We start from the raw sequence: 13,781 nt of genomic DNA, 5'->3' as shown, positions 1-13,781 counted from the left end.
ATTAATTCCTCGCACGTTGCTTAAAAAAAAAGAAGGAAAATAAATAAATAAATAAAAGTAAATAAGCTTCAATAGAAATATTAATTGGACTGTTTATTTTCTCGATTAAAATCACAACAATAAAAATACACATTTTCTAAGTAAAAATTTTTAACTTTAACTTTAACTCAACACACTACACAACAAAAATACTCGTTTTTCAAGTCAAATTTATAATTTCATTTCATTTATCCTTTTTCATAATCTAAATCAATATCAAACTAAGCACCGTTATTTTCTGCGCATCCGCTGCTTCGTCTCTGCAAATTCTCTCTCTGAGAGGGAAACCATTCGATCCGTCAGAGAGAGAAGACGACGAGAGGAGGGAAGGGGAAAAGCGAAAGCAAGGCTATGGCGCGAGGGATCTCAGGGCTCGCCTACCCGGAGCGCTTCTACTCGGCGGCGTCCTACGCCGGATTTGACGGATCTTCCGATTCCTCCAAGGGAGTCACTTCCAAGTTCTCCAATGACGCGGCATTGCTCCTCTACGCTCTCTTCCAGCAGGTACCCCCTGTCTTCCCCCAGTTCCACTTTCCAATGTCGAACGAATCCAATCCTCTTCTCCTATTGCAATGCCGGTTTTCATGGTTATCCGGTCCATCAGACGCTCTTTGAGTGCGGATGCTGACGAGCTGCGTTGATTTGAGCTAAATTGTGATGTGTCTGTGTCGCTCGAGGCCTCTGAGCGTTGCTATGATCAGCTCGCTTTGCTAGTAGGAGCGGCATTTTGGATTTTGAGTGCTCTGGCATTGGATCTAGTGCCGTCGGGGCGTGTTCTGTATTATCCTGTCCAGATCATTGTATGTTCCGTATGGATTCTTCTCATTTTGTGATCTTCGGCTTCTGAGATGGGTTGGCGTTTGCCGTAACAGCTTGAAATCAAGTTTTATCAGTGTGGTTTCTTTCTCAGTGATGCTTGTGGAGAAGTGATATGGTTGCATGATTGCCCTGTTGCTAGCTAATCACCATGCACAGGCTGCGCTCACCACGTGAGATCTCAGAAATGAATGCCTGCTTTTACTTTAGTTAGTATTCAATTGTTAGTTCGTATTCAACTTTTCCGCTTATTTTAGTGATCTTTGTTTCATATGAGACTAGAGAGCTGTCTTGTAAATAGACCTGATTGTGCGAGTTGAAGTGTGAGAGTTGAAGCATCACTAGGGAAAGGCAGGAAGGCTAGACACTTTTCGGGATTTCCTTATTTAATTGTATTCAGTCTTCTGATATAAGTTTATCTGTGCCATCGGCAACCTATTTAATTAGTCTATGGGTCTTTGGTAAATTTACTCTTCCCTTACGCTTTCAGGCCACTGTAGGACCTTGCAATGCTCCAAAACCTAGAGGTTGGAGTCCTGTCGAGCAAAGCAAATGGACAAGGTTTATTTCGTTTCTCTAGTATATAACTTTGCATCTGATCAACTGTTGATTGTGCTTTTTTCATTTTCACGTTGCAGTTGGCATGGGCTGGGAAACATGGCTCAAACTGAGGCCATGCGACTCTTCGTGAAAATCCTGGAGGTAAGTGCTATCATGGGTCTTGGCATTATTAGGCGGGTAAAACTTAGGTAGTTTCATAGAGAAGCCTGATCAGACCTTGTTTCTTTCGTAATAGGAGGAAGATCCAAGTTGGTATTCAAGGGCATCTAATTTTGTCACTGAGCCCGTTGTGGATGTGGAAATGAATGTGAGTATAGTTTCCAGCGATCGATAAATCTTTTCTTATCTGTAAATATCGATCATCTTACCTGGATAAAAGATATGGTGTCATCATGCGCATTAAACTAGTACATACAGATTGCTATCCTTGATGATATATTTCCAGCAATGGGTCCATCCGGCAAAGTTCAAATGCTATTATGACAAAGAGTTTCCAAAGCCTTATGTGTAGCTCAATTTCCCATCTTTTCTAAACTATAAGAAACCATTTCTTGTTTGTTGTTTATAGCACACATCAAACACAAAACCGTTCGTAGAGAATGGACATTCAATTCCCGAGACGAAAACCATTGCCGCTGAGAATGGCATAGTTAATGAAATTGAGGATAAAGACATCATCTCAGATGGTCCTGGTTCAATTGCTGTCTACGATCAATGGGTTGCACCTCCAGTATCTGGGCTGCGACCTAAAGCCCGTTATGAGGTATTTGCATGTCATGTTACATTATTACCTCCATTTCTAATCTTTTATTCCTATCTCACTCTGGGACCCTGCCTCACCCGAATCAATTTTTCTTTACCTGCAGCATGGAGCAGCAGTCATTCAAGACAAAATGTATGTGTATGGGGGAAACCACAATGGTCGTTACCTCAGTGATCTTCATGTAAGGGACTTATCTGCATGCACAAGTGGGCTGGTTTTCCTACATATGGCATATACCTTCTGCTCTAAATTCTTTCCTGCATTTTAGCTCCACAACCTATGCTAACAAAGTGGCCATGCCGTTGTTGTAATACAGTTGCATTGCACTTCTCCAGTTACTTTTTCTCCTTTTTCCCTGCAATCATGTTAATCTTCATGAAAACTGAAACCATTGTAGGTGTTAGATTTGAAAAGTTGGACTTGGTCGAAGGTTGATGCGATTTTTAAATCTGATTCCTCGGAGTCGCAAAATCCTGGGCTAGCAACTCCTCGTGCTGGGCATTCATTGATTAGTATAATCCAACATTTTCTTTATGCTCATTGCTCTCTTTTTTGTGGGGATGTATTGCCAGAATTTCATTTACTGACTAAATTGCATATTGGTTTTCTTTAATCATGTGATTTTATCTTTGTTGTCTTTTGGATAGCTTGGGATAATAAGCTTCTCTCAATTGCTGGACATACAAAGGACCCATCAGAAGGCATCCTAGGTACATTCATTACTTCTGTGATGTATGTGATAGTGGTTCGCAATTCTTATGATTATCTGGAAAAGTTGTTCATAAATGTAAGAAACTGATTCTGTCTATATCCTTGAACAAAGTAGTGACTGTGGAAACTGGATAATTCACTTCGTGTTAGAACCATTAGGCTTTTTGCAATTCTTCTCATAATTGTGCTGCTGTGAACTGCAGAACAATCTTGGCATAGTTGTAGGGACTGATGAAGAAGATATTTTGAAGAGTATCTGTAAATATAAATTGAAAGCCTATTCCAACTCATTTTGACAATGAAAGCAACAATGGATTTCCTGTTTGGACTGGACCTCTTTTTCTTTGGATATTAACTACATTGTTGAAAGTTTGTGATCTGGGTGTCATTTCTACTATAATGATATATATTTTTTTATCCTCCTTTCTAATATTTATTTAATTTGTGGTGCCAGTTAAAGAGTTTGATCCACAGATCAATACCTGGTCAACCTGGAAGACTTATGGAAAACCACCAGTATATATCCTTCCTTTTATACCTTGGTGTGCTTGCCCCTAATTCTGCTACTGCTACTTTTCATATTGCTGGTTATAGTCCTTTTAGTTAAGAGATAAGGGTTCAATATAGTGAAGTTCACACTATGGAAACTGTATCTCTTTATATAAATAATAATCTGTGAGTCCCTGATTTGAAAATTAGTTATGAAATCGTCACTGTTTTGGTTTGTTCTTGTAGATCTCTCGTGGAGGTCAATCTGTGACCCTTGTTGGGACAAGCTTAGTGATATTCGGTGGACAAGATGCAAAGAGATCTCTTTTGAATGATCTACATATCCTTGATCTCGAGAGCATGACATGGGACGAATTTGATGCTGTGTATGTTGATTTTTGCTCTCTCGGCAACTTGAAGCAGTCTTCTAGTTGGTTCTCTATTTCTAGAGATTGCATCTGCTGGGTTTCAAAAGTACTGGTTGAATAAATCTCACTAAATGCTGAAAACAGTCAGTGTAGATTTCAAATACACGTGAGATAAAAGTATATTTTAGTAGATGCTGCATTATGAGCATCTGATACTTAAATGTTGGAGTTTCGGGGGTGAACTTAACTTAACTGGGGAGAAGCCTTCATTGGAATACCTTCTGCAGTCCAATAAACCCTCTCTGCCAGAATAGCTTCTTACAAGGAAAAATCAAGGGTTGATGGAGACAATCAGCTTATTTTCTATCCAAATCTTGGATGTGTGCTGGCTGGATTTTTCAGAAATTATATTCAGCAGGAATTTTATTATCTTTGTTTTATCTCAAGGAAGTGCTTTGACTAAATCTGTTTTTTATAGGGGAATTCCTCCATCGCCGAGGGCCGATCATGCTGCTGCAGTACATGCAGAACGTTACCTTCTTATCTTTGGTGGCGGCTCACATGCTACATGTTTCAATGATCTCCACGTTCTCGACCTTCAAACAGTATGTGGACCTCTTAGCTTTGATAGCTTTTGTCTCCCAGTTGGTGTGTTAACAGTTCCCCTCATTTGCTTTTGTAGATGGAATGGTCAAGACCCAGCCAGCAGGGGGAGATACCCACTCCTCGAGCAGGTCATGCAGGTGTAACAATTGGAGATAATTGGTTTATTGTTGGTGGTGGCGACAACAAGAGCGGTATAGACCTTTATAATTTCAACATGTATCTTTTGATTTCTTTTTCCCTTCCACTTGCAACTTATATTCCATTTGGGTTTACATGTAAAAACACAGCATTGTCTTCTGCAATTCATGTTCATTTCCATGAGGTTTCTCCTTTGCAGGTGTCTCTGAAACTGCCGTCCTCAATATGTCCACTCTTGCTTGGTCCGTGGTAACTACTACAAAGGGACGTGTTCCTGTTGCCAGTGAGGTATCTAATTCGTGAGGACACTAATAAATACAGCCCTGGTTTTTCTTGTATCTTTTGGATAAGAGGTAATGTATCAGTTTATGGTACTCTGTTGCAGGGATTGAGTCTGGTTGTGAGCTCCTATGATGGTGAAGATGTGCTGGTATCTTTTGGTGGATATAACGGGCGTTACAGCAATGAGGTCCGGTAACTCATATTAAGTTGCTTTTATTGCATTTGTCCTTTGAAAGTTGTATTTTATTTATTTATTTTTTGCTGAGTATCCTTTGAAGATTGTAATGCTGGGAGTTTGGCAGGTTAATGTCCTTAAACCAAGTCACAAGTCAACCTTACAGTCAAAGATGGAGGCACTGATTCCCGACAGTGTTGCTGCTATGCAAAATGCTACGAATGCCACCAGAGACTTGGAATCCGATTTTGAAACAGGCCAGGACGGTAAAATTAGGGAAATTGGAGTCGACCATGTTGACTCCGATCCCAAGGTAACAGAATATTTGGAAAATCTTCTTGCCAAGAGGAGTATATCTTTTTGCACTGACCACTTATGCTGCCATTCTTGAGCAGAAAGCAAAGGGCGAGGAAGGCAGTAAATATCTCTTGGCCACCCTCAAAGCTGAGAAAGAAGAATTAGAATCTTTGCTAAATGAAGAGAGGTTGCTGTCTCTTCAGTTAAAGCAAGAATTATCAGATGCTGAAAATCGCCATTCAGACCTATACAAGGTATTGTCTACAATCATAGACAACTAGTTGCTGAAAGTGACGTGGAGTTTACATTCCAATGCATAATTTTGTGGATATAGCAAGGTGATTTATGAATGCCTCAATAATCGATTTTTCCATCGCAGGAGCTCCAATCTGTACGTGGTCAGCTAGCAGCTGAGCAGTCAAGATGTTTTAAACTTGAGGTATACGTTCATTTCTGGAAGTTATTTCATGAAACAGCCTTTGCTTAACCAACCACAACTCATAAGTAGATCTTTTCTGTACTATTGCTTACTCTCAGAATCATTTAATGGGACTATAATGTAATATCACAAACTTTATCTCTTTAGATCAAGCGCTTGGAATTTCCGGTAATTTAGAAGTCTCACACGTCAGTTCATGAAAAACAGCATGAGAAACTGAGTTGACTGTTGGGCTCTGTCAGGATTTTTTTTTTAATTTATTTTTATGATTATTTTTTTTGGAGGATGGTTATGCCAGTTGTGGATATCTTCCGTAAAGTTTCTAATAGCTAAATAATTGAATCTGCTAGAGAGAGATGTATAGGATCCTATCCTACCATTGCACTTATTTCAGACAATAATTGCACCGAATTTGTATGCACAGGTTGATGTTGCAGAGCTAAGGCAGAAACTGCAAACGTTGGAGACGTTGCAAAAGGAGCTGGAGCTCCTCCAAAGACAGAAGGCTGCTTCGGAACAAGCTGCACTGAATTCGAAGAGGCAGAGCTCGGGTGGGATGTGGACTTGGCTTACGGGAACTCCTCCGAGCCAAAAGGAGGAGGAGGAAGCCTGAGAGTTATAGCTACCTACACTCTTCCTGTTTAGTCATCAAGCTTCAGGTCTTAGTGATTAATTCATTATTAACGTTATACAGGAAGAAAAAACAGAATTACTCTAGTTATACGCTTAATCCCCTCAAGTAGCCTCTCGTGATGGACTTTTGCTTGGAGTTCTGTAAATTCGAAAGTTGTCGGGCTTAAGACTGATGTATTTTCCCATTGCAATTTGTTACTTGAGTCTGCAGTTGACATGCATATACGTGATATGAGGGGATCAGAGGGGGCCGATTCGAGGATGCGACACAACAGGAAATTCCTAAAGAGACTTGTTCATTTTTCTTCTTGTCTGCTTCTCTTCTCTAGGAATGAATCCGTAGTTTTCTTGATTACCAGGTTTGATTACTAACTAGAGCCGTGCACTGTTACATTGCCCTTGTTATCTCAGGTACAAACTTATGGGAAGGTTAGACGGAGATTTTGATCAATGCATATCATTCAGATCAAGTGAAAAATGTGATTTTGCACAGTTGACCAAATGGATTTTGACTCTTAATTCAATCAATGCGGTTTCCTGTGAAGTCATACTGTAGCATTCCTATTGCCTAGGAAACTTGCAATTGGAAATCTGGAATTCTTCACGGATCATAATAGACGAATGCAATCGAAACTTCCGTCCCAACACGAACAAGTTTTTCAACCAACCAGCCATAACGAAAGTTTCCGTTGATCCGCATAAACAACGAACAATTCCCACATATAAGGACTTTCATATGATTCTTTCAGGAACTGTTTTCACGTCCAACTGAATATGTCAACTAGCCAAGCAGATAACAGGCTAAGATTATCCTCCAGTTTAAAAACTGAGGTCACTGGATGATCATTCATCAAAAATAGGTCATTGGATGATTAGGTCGTGTCCACGTGGCAGCATCAGAGCGGCCTAAACTAGTCTACGCAGAATAGGCGCCGCAGCGGATCAGCAAAAAATAAAAAGTACAAACAAATATTCGCAACCCTACGTTCTCTCTCCATCCAAACACTTCCCTTCTCTCTCTCTCTCTCTCTCTCCCCCCATCTCTCGTTCTCTCGAGTGTGCGGTAGCGTCTTTGATTCATCACTTTGCCATCGGCGATTGCATTTTCCGCCGGAAAAGCTGACAGCAGGCAGTGCGCCTCTCGCGGTTGCAGAAGGTACGCTCGCAAGCTCAGTTCTTTTTCTTTTCGTATTATCGAGATTTCCATTGGAGGCCTAGCTGCTGAAATAATCTTCGTAACGGAGAGCGGCTGTGAATTGAACATGAATTCAGGTGGTTTGGAAGATAATCGAGCTGGAGCTGGGGTCTACGCAGCTGTCCCTTGCTCGAATGGGGACCAAAAGGGTGTGAATCTCGTGGTCCCTGCCGGGGCTGGGGTTTGGGTTTCTTCTTCCATGGATATTGATCGAGAAGTTCAGGATGGCGAGGCCTTTGGTTTGGAAGGTGGAGTTGCTCCAGATAGTGTCAGATCAGCGGATGATGGAGCTAGGGTTTGCTCATTGGGAGAGTCCAGTTCTGGGGTCGTGAGTGTAAAGCAGGAAGATATTTGTCCTAATTCTGAAGTTAAGGATGAAGGCAATGGCCAGTTTAATGACGAGGAAGGCCGACCGAGTTCAGCAAATTATTGTAGTAGTACGGTTAATGATCAATACGGGGTTCAGAAGGTCGAATTTGACATACAGAATCCCGTGGATAGTAAGGACCATATGTTTGAGGCTAAAAGTATTGTGGCTGAGCCGAAGATGCTGAAGACTGAACGAGAGGCGGAACCATCCAAGTCTTCTTCCATACATTATAAGTCATTGATGACGGAGTTTGATGAATATGTAGCAAATGAGAGATTTGGATTGATCGAGAGTGGGATGTCGAGGGCGCTGAGTTTTGGATTTGAAGTGGGGGATATGGTGTGGGGAAAGGTAAAGTCGCATCCTTGGTGGCCAGGACATATCTTTAATGAAGCCTTTGCTTCTTCATCAGTTCGCCGAACTAGTAGAGCGGGTCATGTCTTGGTGGCTTTCTTTGGTGATAGTAGCTATGGTTGGTTTGACCCAGCAGAGCTGATCCCTTTCGATGCCAATTTTGCTGAGAAGTCCCACCAAATGAATTCCAGGAATTTCGTGAAGGCGGTGGAGGAGGCACTGGATGAGATCAGTCGAAGAAGGGCTTTGGGTTTGGCTTGCAAATGTTGGAATAAATACAATTTCCGGCCCACCAGTATTCAGGGTTACTTTGCAGTCGATGTGCCTGATTATGAACAAGGAGTTTATTCCGAAACACAGATGAAGAAGGCGAGAGATAGTTTCTCGCCCAGAGAAACTCTCGCCTTCATCCAACAGTTGGCATCTGTACCACAGGGTAGTGATCAGACGACCATTGATTTCATTAAAAATAGGGCAACTGTTTTTGCTTACCGCAAGGCAGTGTTTGAGGAGTTCGATGAGACCTATGCTCAGGCATTTGGGACACCAGCTACGCGCCCTTCCCGTGATACTGGTGCAACAGATCAGCCAGTTAGAGAGCAGACGCGAGGTATCAACTTGTAGAATTCTCTTTTGCACTCTAGATAATTGTAAAAGTAAAAGTTATATGTGATTATTCTGCAGTTTACTTCTATAAAGTTTGAATATTTGTGGGTGTTCTGTGTGTAATGCTGTCATTTCCCCTCCCCAATCATGTGCTTTCCATGTCAATGCTACATGCAATATGCTCATGGACAGGTGTGCAATTAATGTCAAGGAGAGGTAAATCTTCTGAGATATGAGTTGAGGGGATGAATTTCAGGCTTACCAGGCTATTTCCTCGATTCTTTCATAAATAGATACAGTTGCTGCTGTATTTCCATTTGCTCTGGGGTTAATTCTCCCATTTTAAGGCATCTTAATCCTATGATCGTGGCATTTCTGGAGATAAATGATTGTTGCAGCAGATTTCACATGATTGATTCCATGATGACTTTGTTGCATTACACCTGAGCATTACGAGCTTTCCTTTTCACAATTCATGTGTGTTAGAACAAGATTTACTATCAGATTCTATTAATCGGCAGTGGTGTGAAATGCTTGGAATCTTTGCGCAAGTGATGAAAAATTTACTTGATGACTAACAGTCTTGTGGAAGAAGAAAATTAGACAGCTGCATGAGAGTTTGTAATTCTGATATCAGTATTGAAGTATTTTACTTGAAATTAGGACTGGTTAGCTCCTGGAAACATTTTAGATGGTTACCTCCTGTTTCATGATCGTTCTTATACTAGCTTTCATCAATAAAGGCACCAAGAGGGTTCACCACCATTAAAAAGAAATGGATGAGCAGCATTGTGTCTTTTTCTGATCAGCAAGCAAAATGCTATTATATATACGCGAGCACATTTACTACTTTTTCTGACTGATTTGATTTGCTAATAGTATCATCTTGTTTCTTGCCTTCTCCAGCTCCTTTGAGCGGTCCATTAGTTATCGCCGAAACTCTTGGTGGGTCCAGGAGCTCCAGTAAGACCATGAAGGTGAAGGATCAGTCCAAGAAAGACAAATACCTTTTCAAGCGCAGAGATGATTCAGCTTCAGCAGCTTATGTGGAAGGTTCAGATGCAGGAGGCTATGTTTTGCAGAAGAGGGTTCCGTCAGTCCCTCTAAACTCTCAATCTCCTGGGAAACAGGAACAAGACCAATCAGCTGTTAATGCAACTTTGGGACAGGATATGGTTGGTAAAGCGGCAACAACAGATGGGACTCCTGCACATGGAAGTAGCTCCACTGTCGGAGGTGCCGCTGAAGATGTAAAGAGAGAGTTCCTGCAGGAAAGCCAAGAGATAAAAACCAACATTCCAGGATTGGATCAAGTTCAAAACTCTGGCTGTCTTGTGAATTCATCATTGACTGGTGCAAAACGAGCTGTTGTCGGTGCCGATGGAGTGGTGAAGAAGAAGAAAGTTGTTAAACGGCCTCCAGGGGAGCTGGGTACACAGATGATGAATGCAAAGAAGAAAAAGAGGAAAATGCTCGGTCCAGAGCAGAGCTCTGATCAACAGCACCACCGGTCGGTGACCGCAAAAGCTGGAAGGCCACCTGCTTCGAAAGAAGGCATTCAGTTAGATCCACCGAAGAAAGATGATGGAAGCAGTTCAATAGTGGATTCAGTGGGGCCATTGACTGCCGGTGGAATTGAAAATGCTGAGCTTGAATTGAGACATCTTTTGGATGGTTTACAACACCTTGCTGTTGATCATTTCCACGGTGTGGAGAGGACCAACCCTGCTATTATAAAGCAGTCCTTTCTGCGCTTCAGGTCACTAGTGTACCAGAAGAGCTTGATTATTGCACCTGCATCAGAGTCTGATTCCGTGGAGATTCGTCCTGCCAAATCTCCGACTGTCAGAGCTCCCAAGCAATCTTCAAGTGAAGCAGTCCGAAAATCTCTGCATCCAAAACTGGTCAAGACTTCTCTGAGACTGGATGATCTGAGCAGGGGTGGGAGGAAGCGGGCTCCTTCTGATCGTCAAGAAGAACTGGAAGCAAAGAAATTAAAGAGTGTGAATAAAATTAAAATGCTGACTGCGGAGAAGAAGGCAGTTCAGAAAGGTCAAGATACGAGGCCAGGTGAAGGAAAAGAAACCGCAGCCACAGCCCCATCATCGAAGTCGGTAAAACCAGTTCTTGCGAGGAGATCGGAGCCTCCACCACCACTGGCCAGGGCTGCCGAACCCACAATGCTGGTGATGAAGTTCCCTCCAAAAACATCTCTCCCATCCGTTGCCCATCTCAAGGCAAGATTTGCTCGTTTTGGGCCGTTGGATCACAACAGCATTCGCGTCTTTTGGAAGTCATCGACTTGTCGTGTCGTGTTCCAGCACAAGGTTGATGCTCAGGCGGCATGTAAGTACGCTATGGGAAACAGCTCACCGTTTGGTAATGTAAGATGCCATGTTCGGCCCGTGGACCTTCCAGGGCAGGAAGGCCCGGAGACAAACGAGGACTCGATGACCGAGACCTCAAGGTCTAAGGATCCCAATTCCGAGAGGCAGGTGGCCCCTCATTATGCATACCAGCCGATCCCACAGCCGCAGTCAGTGCAGCTCAAGTCCTGCTTGAAGAAGCCTCCAGGCGAAGAAGCTGGGTCTGCATCCGGAAACGGCGGGAAGGGGACTGCCCGCGTGAAGTTCTTGTTGGGAGGGGAAGAGAACCCTAGGCAAGACCATCCCGGAGTTGGTAATTCTACTTCGAACAACAACACAAACAGTGGTAGTTTTGGTGACGGTGCTGGTTCGTCTTCTTCTACTTCAAGTGTTGGTGGAACGATATATAATAGTAAGAACTTTCAACAGAAGTCTAGTCTCCCTCCTCTCCTTCCCCTTCCTCCGCAATATGCAATCGCACAGCAGCATAATAATTCTCACCATCACTCAGAAATCCCGCCGAGAAACCAACCCCAACCGCCCCCAAACATCTCTACACCCTTGCCCGCCCTGACTGCTGCTACGGCTAGTGTGGACATATCGCAGCAGATGATAAGCCTGCTCACTCGGTGCAATGACGTCGTGACCAGTTTGTCCGGCTTGTTGGGCTATGTGCCATACCACCCTCTATGACCTTGAACTCGTCAGAGGAGGCGCAACGCCAATTTTGACGAGTCAAGAAAAGATGCCCAAAAAAACTTGGGGCTCGTCCATGGAGGAGGCAATCATCAATTATCTCAAACGCTACCTGCCGGTGCGGGCCTTAAGATGCCGAGGGAGAGGGTCCAAGCTATGAAGCGCGGACCGACGAGACGAGACAAGACGAGACAGACAGGCCGATGAGACAAGACGGAACGGGACGGGAAGTTGTTTTTCTATTATGAAGGCTTTGTTGGCAGGGGTTCCAAAATTTGTTAGTAACTCAATAGTGAAGTTGTAGTGTAATATTCCCATTTCTCTTTCTTGCTTTTAGCCCATTAGGTAACATAGACTTTAGTAGATTTGTTTACTCGTCCTCTCCCAACGCTTTGGCAAGTTCTACATTTCGGATTTTCGACCGTTTAATTAATGTTCTGTGCCCCGAACGCCAACGCCTTTCGTGGTGATTCTTCTGGCTATTGTGATCGCGACGTGTATTGCATTTAAATTATTAATCATAATATTTGAAGGGTAAAAATTGGTCGGTGGGCCCATAAATTTTGCCTGAACGGGTAATTTTGTTTCCGATTGTCTCGGCCGAGGTATTATTGCCTCCGGCAAAAAAAAATATTGGAGGTGGGCTTGAAGATCTTGGCCCAGCTCCGAGTACTGTTGGTCTTATAATGATAATAATCATTTGCCAATGGAATGGTCCGGTGGCTTGCGGTCTGATTAACGGAGACTTCACATCTCTTGTTCAGCGACGTCTCGGTTCTAAACCGCACCATGTGGCTCGACGAGGCTATAAATATGGAACTGCAATTGTCAGCATCGATTATTCCGACCGTGATGAGGGCGGTTTTCGTGAATGGATAAGAAGAATGGGAGGGTTTTGATCGACATAATCAGTAGTGACTGAATATATAAATTGCTGACTTAACGACTTAACATAGGTGTAGGAATGAATTAATAAAATTATCCTTTAATTAAAGTAAGGTCTCGGACTCAAGTCTTGTGAATAAAGAAAATTTACATTGAGAGAGCTTTATTTCTTAGTAGGCCGACCCGGCTCGACTGAATTAGCATGGACCATTAGACTTTCAAATATTATGGTGTGGACTGAAAAAATTAATAAAATTGTATTTCTCTTAAAATATAGAGGCCAATATTCCATCTCGAGAATGGACAGATAGAAGAGAAAAGAAAAAATTGTACTAAATTCTCCTAAAAACTCTTGTAATTAGTATTCTAACTTCTTTTTGCCATAATATATTTTTCTAAATATTGAATGTGAGTATTAAGAGGATAATTAGGCACACCTTTTTTTCCCGGTTATAGGGATGACCCATGAGCTTGGAACAAAGATAAGAAATTAAACGAAATAAAGAGGCACATAAGTTCCATAAATGAGGATTAAACCTAGGACCCTTTAGTCCCCGATTTGGCGTCTTGATCACCGCACTAAAACCCCTTCCTCACATTAGGCACACTTTTTAGGAAGGAAGGTTTAAGGTGTTTGACAATACAAAAACAGTGAACATAATATTTTTTTTTTCGGTTACAAGAAAAACACGTGGGCTTATTATAATAAAATATAAATCATAATATCTAATTAAGGGGCACCAGTAGTTCAACTGAGTATCGAACATGGAAGCTCTTGATTACCGAACGAGAGCGTACACCACTGTGCTACACCCTCATTTAATATGAACATGAAATCTTTTTATCTCGTGTTTTGGATTTCTCTGGAAAATAACATATGGTAATTTCCTTACCAGATTCAAGTGCAGAAAGATATAGTCTACATTGAATTATCCATAAATCTAGTAGAGGAGTATCTCGTTCAAATAACTTATAAAGATCTTATACATTGT

At 42.2% G+C, this 13,781-nt stretch overlaps 2 protein-coding genes across 4 annotated transcripts; both read left to right on the top strand.

The window, feature by feature from the left end:
- Positions 1-272: 272 nt before the first annotated feature.
- On the top strand, positions 273-6,787 carry LOC116192420 (acyl-CoA-binding domain-containing protein 4-like). Of its 3 annotated transcripts, none has more exons than XM_031520970.1 (19): positions 273-543; positions 1,346-1,416; positions 1,494-1,557; positions 1,652-1,723; positions 1,985-2,179; positions 2,283-2,360; positions 2,577-2,691; positions 2,827-2,889; positions 3,345-3,406; positions 3,626-3,765; positions 4,226-4,352; positions 4,430-4,544; positions 4,691-4,779; positions 4,877-4,960; positions 5,076-5,261; positions 5,344-5,499; positions 5,625-5,684; positions 6,109-6,343; positions 6,529-6,787. In XM_031520970.1, exons 1-18 carry the CDS (start codon positions 391-393, stop codon positions 6,295-6,297), a joined length of 2,019 nt encoding a protein of 672 aa, XP_031376830.1. In that variant the 5' UTR covers positions 273-390; the 3' UTR covers positions 6,298-6,343; positions 6,529-6,787. The 3 variants fall into 3 exon arrangements, with proteins under 3 accessions (XP_031376830.1, XP_031376829.1, XP_031376831.1); XM_031520971.1 differs by adding an exon at positions 950-1,028 and having other exon boundaries at positions 342-543; positions 6,109-6,768; XM_031520969.1 differs by having other exon boundaries at positions 274-543; positions 6,109-6,768.
- Positions 6,788-7,233: 446 nt separating this feature from the next.
- Positions 7,234-12,390, top strand: LOC116201717. The gene is made up of 3 exons (XM_031533104.1): positions 7,234-7,473; positions 7,590-8,846; positions 9,749-12,390. The coding sequence occupies exons 2-3, from the start codon at positions 7,712-7,714 to the stop codon at positions 11,899-11,901; spliced, it is 3,288 nt and encodes a 1,095-aa protein (XP_031388964.1). The 5' UTR covers positions 7,234-7,473; positions 7,590-7,711; the 3' UTR covers positions 11,902-12,390.
- The last annotated feature ends 1,391 nt before the right edge of the window (positions 12,391-13,781 follow it).

This window comes from Punica granatum, chromosome 1, assembly GCF_007655135.1.
Source record: "Punica granatum isolate Tunisia-2019 chromosome 1, ASM765513v2, whole genome shotgun sequence".
Classification (NCBI taxonomy): Eukaryota; Viridiplantae; Streptophyta; class Magnoliopsida; order Myrtales; family Lythraceae; genus Punica; species Punica granatum.
The sequence above is the reverse complement of the archived record's forward strand: the minus strand, read 5'-3'. Positions and strand labels throughout refer to the sequence as shown.

Coding starts and splice junctions, on each gene's coding strand:
- LOC116192420 (XM_031520970.1), top strand. CDS start 391: ATGGCGCGAGGGATCTCAGGGCTCGCCTACCCGGAGCGCTTCTACTCG. Junction 3,407..3,625: donor AGACTTATGGAAAACCACCA/GTATATATCCTT, acceptor TTGTTCTTGTAG/ATCTCTCGTGGAGGTCAATC. Junction 5,685..6,108: donor CAAGATGTTTTAAACTTGAG/GTATACGTTCAT, acceptor TTGTATGCACAG/GTTGATGTTGCAGAGCTAAG.
- LOC116201717 (XM_031533104.1), top strand. CDS start 7,712: ATGGATATTGATCGAGAAGTTCAGGATGGCGAGGCCTTTGGTTTGGAA. Junction 8,847..9,748: donor AGTTAGAGAGCAGACGCGAG/GTATCAACTTGT, acceptor TGCCTTCTCCAG/CTCCTTTGAGCGGTCCATTA.